The sequence below is a fragment of the Rosa chinensis genome, chromosome 3, assembly GCF_002994745.2.
Source record: "Rosa chinensis cultivar Old Blush chromosome 3, RchiOBHm-V2, whole genome shotgun sequence".
In the NCBI taxonomy this organism is placed as follows: Eukaryota; Viridiplantae; Streptophyta; class Magnoliopsida; order Rosales; family Rosaceae; genus Rosa; species Rosa chinensis.
Genome location: NC_037090.1, coordinates 37498502 through 37505273, shown reverse-complemented (window position 1 = coordinate 37505273; position 6772 = coordinate 37498502). Strand labels below are relative to the sequence as shown.

The 6772-nt window shown below is 37.1% G+C and overlaps 1 protein-coding gene across 1 annotated transcript; it reads left to right on the top strand.

The window, feature by feature from the left end:
• Window positions 1–3591: 3591 nt before the first annotated feature.
• On the top strand, window positions 3592–4926 carry LOC112194961 (actin-depolymerizing factor-like). Its single transcript, XM_040517046.1, has 5 exons — window positions 3592–3899; window positions 4016–4071; window positions 4322–4390; window positions 4488–4565; window positions 4853–4926. Coding segments are annotated over exons 1-2 (309 nt in total). The 3' UTR covers window positions 4017–4071; window positions 4322–4390; window positions 4488–4565; window positions 4853–4926.
• The last annotated feature ends 1846 nt before the right edge of the window (window positions 4927–6772 follow it).

Here is a 6772-nt window from a genome sequence, read left to right as displayed (position 1 = left end):
AAACTCCGACCATAGATCGCAACTCAGAGAGCTCCGCCATCCCTACAAAACTAGGCACACCTCCTTGCTTCACCGCCATCACGCCAAAACCTCCGCCATCCATGAGAAGCTCCAGCGCCGCCATCGCACCGATGTTGAGCGTGCCTCGCAGCACCACCAGCCCAGCGACCACGCGAACGACCTTCATCAATGGTAGAGCCTCCGGTATGCTCGCTACCTGCGTCATTCAACCCATCGAGATCATCAAGGTGAGTGTTGAAATTCATCAAGATTGTAATTTTTGTGAGATTTGGATGCCATCGTTTTGTAATATTTCGTTCGTGGTTTCTAGAGGAAGTACAGTCGAAACAGAGAGAGTGAGAAAGAGACCGAGAGAGAGAAAGAAACCGAGAGAGAGTGGTGATTTCATTTTTCTGCGAGGGGAAAGAAGATCTGTGTCGAATCTGTCTGCAAGATTCAGATCGGTGGAGAGAAGCGTTTTGTATCGAAGGTATTGTTTCCCAGATTTCTATGTTTTGTTGGGGTTTTTGTTTTCTCTTTTGATTCATGTTATTGACTCTGGGTTTCGGAAATTGGGAATTGAGTTTTATTATGTTGAGTTTGATTAGCTTTTACGGTTAGGGTCACTGAATTGGGGTTTTTTTTGGGTGATTGAATTTGATTCTGTAATTTCAGAGTTTTGATTCTGAGTTTGTTCTGTTTATGCTTAATTGAAGAGTTGGCTATCTGCCGAGGCCTTTAAGTATTGTAATAGCAATATAATTTTTTTTCCAAATGTGGTTCAGTGGTGTGTTCAAATGGTAGAGGAAGAAGAGGAGTAATAGATATGAGTTTGGTTTGGAGAGTAGGGATTGCAGGTTCGGAAATTTGTGTTTTTTGGTGTTGTGTTCTTCTTCTTTTAGTTTTGTTTGTGCTGGGGTTAGAGATATAGGTATTTGAGTGGAATGGTTTTATCAACTAGATAAATTAATCCTCTTTGCTCTGTTTATATGTTTGTGAAGTAAAATTGGTCGCAAGGAAATCCATATTTTCTGGTTGAAGTTGCCTTTTTTTATGATCTGTACTGGACTATGTATTGGAATTATGGTTAACTGAGGCAAATATATATTGTTTGTAGTAATTTCTGTAATTTTTGGTGATTTTTTTTTTCGTGACAGGATTTGCTTAGTTTTGAACTTTGTATGTGGTAATATCTGGGGACTGGGATCTCTTTCATTGCATGTTATGGGGTCTTGGTTTGAATTGAAATTCGTTTTTCGTTTAAGTTTTTGTTGTTGAGTGCCATTAAGGCTTCTGTAATTCCAACTGGTTGTTTTCGAGTTTGGAAATTTACCCAAAGACACTTTGAAGTTTGGGGCATAGAGCATAATCACTCTACCTCTCTAAGAAAAAAAAAATTCTTTCAAGTTCGAAAGGTTAAGCATCATGTTTTTTTTTAACTCAATCTTATTTGGTGGTACATTCAAGTGGTATGGTGCTTGTTCAAGTGGTACATTCATTGAGCTGGAATAATCCCCTAGTGTCTGCAGTAATAGGTCATATGATTGTAATTAAATCAATAATTTTGCTTCAATAATGAACTAATGCACGAATCCCTGTTTTGCATTAATCGGTAAGCATTCTTGTACTGTGTGTGTATGGATGGGGCAGCTTTCGCATAAGAGGAAGGTGACAGTTCAGGAGTTCAAGGGGAAACCATTGGTGTCGTTGAGGGAGTTTTTTACTAAAGAAGGCAAGGAGCTCCCTACTTCTAAAGGTATACCCTACTTGATTTTTCTATTATAGCAGATTATATGCTATGTAATAGTGTTCATATATGTGTCTAAAAGTAAGTTGGCTACAAACTTAATTTGACATTGGATGAATTGAAATGGGGATGAAGTTGGTCCATATGGAATTCGATAACATGTGTTCCAGAATGTATGCAGGGTTTGACTCCTATAATGTGTTTGAGAAAATCTAAAAATGGAATACTGTTTTTGGTGGTACTATACTAGTATCTAATATAATAGTTGTAATCTCAACTTTCCCTACTCTTTACCTTACCTGATATTCTTTTTGTTCTCCTAACATTTGCAGGTGGAGTATTATTTCAGTGATCTGAACTTAGCTACTACTGATCATCTTATGAGGTTCATAAACAAAGACCCTGAAGGATTTGGTAATTACTAATCTGTTTGTATTGTTTCTTTCCTTTGAGAACTGTTATGGTTTTAAATGTGTGTGAGAGAGTTAGATTCAGTGTTTGTGGACTCTGTAATATACTTAATATGATGCTTACCTTTCAAGTTAAAGGGCAAGATTTGTCCCTGCAGAAATACCTAATTTGTTTGTGGTGCTGCAAACCAGTTTTATATGCAAGGATGTATATTGATTTTGCATTGGAATTCAGTGGGTTGAGTTTTCATCACTATTAACTGTTTATTATTCATTCTGATATAGTGCCAATATCTGTTGTTGCATCTTCCAAGAAAATTAAGGCCCTCGTAAGTAGTCATTCCTAGCTTGCAACTGTATTGCGGAACTCCTCAAAGCTTGTGAGTTCACTTATTTGTGCTCTGGCTTCATATTATGTTGTTGTACATAAAGGCTCTTAACTCAAATTCTTTATTCGGTGATCACAGATTCTCAATCTGTTTCATGGATCCTAATAAGTGCATGTTCTTTGACAGTGTGAAGACAATTCGTACTTGCCAGCTGCAAACCTCAAATAGTAATTCTTCCTTAGCATCCAGACCAGCAAAAGCAGATGGCATGCATTTCAGTAACAATGGAATACTGAAAATGGAATACTGTTTTTGGTGGTACTATACTAGTATAGTTCCTACCATGAATACTGTTTTTGTCAAGCTAAAATCTTGTATGTCTTTTGCAAATGCTTTAAGCCATACTGTTACTTTTGTGTAATTGCATTTACTTAATCCGGACAGATTGCCCACCTCAAATTTATATTCCAGTTTTCCACACCATAGAGTTAAAGACCACGAGTTTTACTGAGAGGTATGTTTGATTTATACTTTTGATTTGCTTTCTGGTGTTGATGAAGGTTATACATGTCGGTTTCGTGGTCGTAGTGGAGGACTAGACCTCACATTAATAGTTTTTTTACTTTATTCTCTAGCCAAGTCCAAACTAAACTATTTGATTTGTGCAGAACAAGAACTTTGAATTGATAAAAATAAAAATAAAATAAAATAATCTATATCAATATGTGTAGATATGCATTTTAATTGGCTTTTAGTCTTTCTGGAATTGCTTCTGCAAACCTGAGATAGTTGGGAGTATAAGCCCAACTATCTCAGGTTTGCAATTGTCGATCACTTCATATTATGGAATTGATATACAGTAAATCAAGAAGCTGCATAAACTATCTGTTAGCTAGAACTTGGACCACTATATTTGAAATTTAGTTTCCAATGAAATGAGATCAGTTTGAAAGAACTTTAATGACGTTCAACATGAGATCACATTATACGCCTTAAATGGGAATGCAATCAAATACAGCCTGCCTTTGTGCGCCGTAAATACCCTTTTACGGCACACATTGTGGGCCGTAAAAGACTCTTTTTGGTGTAGTGTGAGTGGTAGTTAATGTGGGTTGGAGTACTTGACTTATGGGTCTTTGTTATTCAGGGAAATGCTTCCTCTGGCATGGGTGTTGCTGAGGACTGCTGCAATACATTCTTGGAACTGCAGAGAAAGAAGGCCTTTCGCTATGTGATTTTTAAGATTGATGAGAAGAAGAAAGAGGTTGTGGTAGAAAAGACTGGAGGCCCAGCTGAAAGTTATGATGATTTCACTGGTTCATTGCCTGAAAATGATTGCCGATATGCAATCTATGACTTTGATTTTGTCACTTCAGAGAATTGCCAGAAGAGCAAGATCTTCTTCATTGCATGGTTTGTTTCTTTTGGTTATTATGTTTGACTGGAGTGATGGTGTGTTTGACTGAATTTTTCTCTTGGGCACTATGTTTTATTGAAGATGATGGCATGCTTTGACTTTTTATTATCAGAAAAGATCAGCCAGAGGATGAAAATTCTTCAGGATTTGGTTCCTGGATGTAATAAGGTATTTATGTACGTTACCTCTACTTGGTTTTAGGTCAGTCAAATTACTTAGCACATGTAGGTAGTATTTCCTACAGAATGAAGTATAGGGAATTGAAGATGAATTTGGTATCTTTGGTACTACTTCTGATTACTAGACAACTCTAAAAACATCTCAGTAAATTATCTAGGGCTCTGTATTTTGAGTTTAATTTTGTTTCACTTAGTATGTTTCCTTACATATCCTGGTGTACTTTTTTTTTTCTGAGAAGGTTATTGGGAAAGCACTTGTTGTTGATGAGATTATTAATTACATCCAGTCACTGCAGCGCCAAGTCGAGGTATCTATCCCCATCAGGCTCTGTCTATTGCTAACTGGTACATGGTTTTGCTTTAAACTGTTAAACCTGAATCTCTCTGTTAATTTGGATTCTTTAGTTCCTTTCGTTGAACCTTGAAGCAGTCAATTCAAGGGTGAACATGAATCCCGCCATTGAAGTGTTTCCTTCAAAAGATGTAAGTCTACTGCACCTTAATACTTACATAGAGGCCACTGACTTGTGAAGTTTGAAACCATTTTCTGTCTGGAAATCTAGATCATCACCATGTTGGTTCGCACTATAATTCTCAAAAATGCTTTCCTTTCTATTAACACCTTGGCATTTACCCATCTCTATATCCTCGAACCTTCTAGTCTTATTTGGTGGACGTGACATGTTGAGTAATCTTGTTACTGTGAATATTTTTACGTTCTATATGCTGTAAAATTTTCTTACCTTAAAGGTGTTTTTCCTGGTGCACAGCAATTTGATGCAGCTGCGTTGTTATTTGGACCACACACACCAAGGGAGTGTGCAGGGCTCGCAAGCCGAATGGCTGCATATGCAGGTTGGTGGTAGCTTTGAAAGAACAACATAAACTCGGAATATAAACTCTTCAAGTCCCAATTGGTTCGGAATGTGCTTAATTAGTTTTGCATCTGGTGTAATAGAAATCTATTTTCTGAATGTACTAATGTAGTGTGAACCTGGTAGTATATCATATTAGCAGTTACAAGATGGCTGCCAGTGGATTCTCTACTAAGCTCACTCAACAGCGAAAGTAAAGGTTGTTGTTGATGCGAAAGTAAAGGTTGTTGTTGATGTAACTTCTACTGGCATCTTCATTGTCATCATAAAGTGTGTTCTTCAAGACTTGGTTGGTTTCAACATTTTACTAAATTTTGTTAGAAAACTAGTTCAGTTGATGTAATGACTTTGTTGGATATATGGATGAATGTATTGGATTTTAACATAAATGAATGTGTTTTGGATGTGATGTCATTTTGAATGTCTATCATACAGTTCAATCCAGCTAAAAACTATTGTCCAATAATTGATCATCACAAAATGTCTAACAAAAACTGTTGTATGAGCCGTCTAACTATAATACGATAAGGACTAAAAGAATGAGAAAGTCATTGTCCAGCAAAACAACAAACAACAGTTTTTTGGAGAAATCTATAGTATCAGTAATGGATGGACAATGGGATTTGCAAGTACATATTGTCTGATTAAGCCTTCAGACAACAGCAAGCATATAAGCCCCTGTTGTCTGGCATAGCCTTCAGACAACAGCAAGCATATAAGCCCCTGTTGTGTGGCACAACATTCAGACAACAGAAAGTATATAAGCCCCTGTTGTTTTTCTTGGTGTTCAGACAACAGACAGCATAGTAGTCGCTGTTGTAGTAAACTTTATCAGACGACAGTTTTTTGGTATTGTCTGATCCATGTATCAGACGACATTGAGATAGACAACAGCAAAGTCTATAATCAGACGACAGTGAAAAACTGTCGTCTGATTGAAAAATTGGTGTAGTGATGTCTGCACTGTAATAGAACAATGACAAACAAAATGCTTCACCCAACTCCTTTAAATGGATCAATTGAGTTGTTGCTTTCATTAAAGTAACAACCTCCTCCTTTCTAGTGGTCACCAATATCCTACTTCCTATACCACCATTACGTAAAGGTTTGATCAATTCTTCCCATTGATCAGAGTTTGGGCTCCAAACATCATCTAAAACTAGGAGAAACTTTTTACCCTCAATCAATTTATCTATACATTGCGTCAGGGTTTGCAACACATTTGAGCTTTTTGAACTATTATCTTTATCTATTTCTTCAATGATAGCTTGAGCAATCTTGATCTCTTCAAAAGGGTCTGAGACACAGACCCATATTCTCTTGTCAAAATGAGATTTGACATTTTCATCATTATAAACAAGTTGAGCAAGAGTTGTTTTCCCCATTCCCCCCATCCGTACAATAGGGATGATAAGAGGAACTTCCTTTTCTTGACTACTCTCACTTATCAACTTGCTAACTATGAGGTTTTTCTCCTTATCTCGACCAAATGTTTTAATATTGGGAAGAGAAGTAGTTTTTTGTCGTTGAGGTAGTTCGGGGACCCTAGTGGTGTTTTGATGAAAGCCAAAACTTTGTTTGTTTTGATCAATCAAATCTAAACTTTCATTTAGCTCTTTTATCTTCGCAGCAATTTCGTGACGACAAAATAGCTGATTGACTTGGCCGAAGCGAAAGCAAGAGGAAGGAAAGGGAAAGCATACCTTCTTCTTAGTAGTAGCAAGAGCATTTGCACCTTGTTTTTCTTGTTTCTCCAATTGATGCATGAGAACTCTAGTGATCCACTCATCCAGCACGTCATCCATGTCGTCGGAA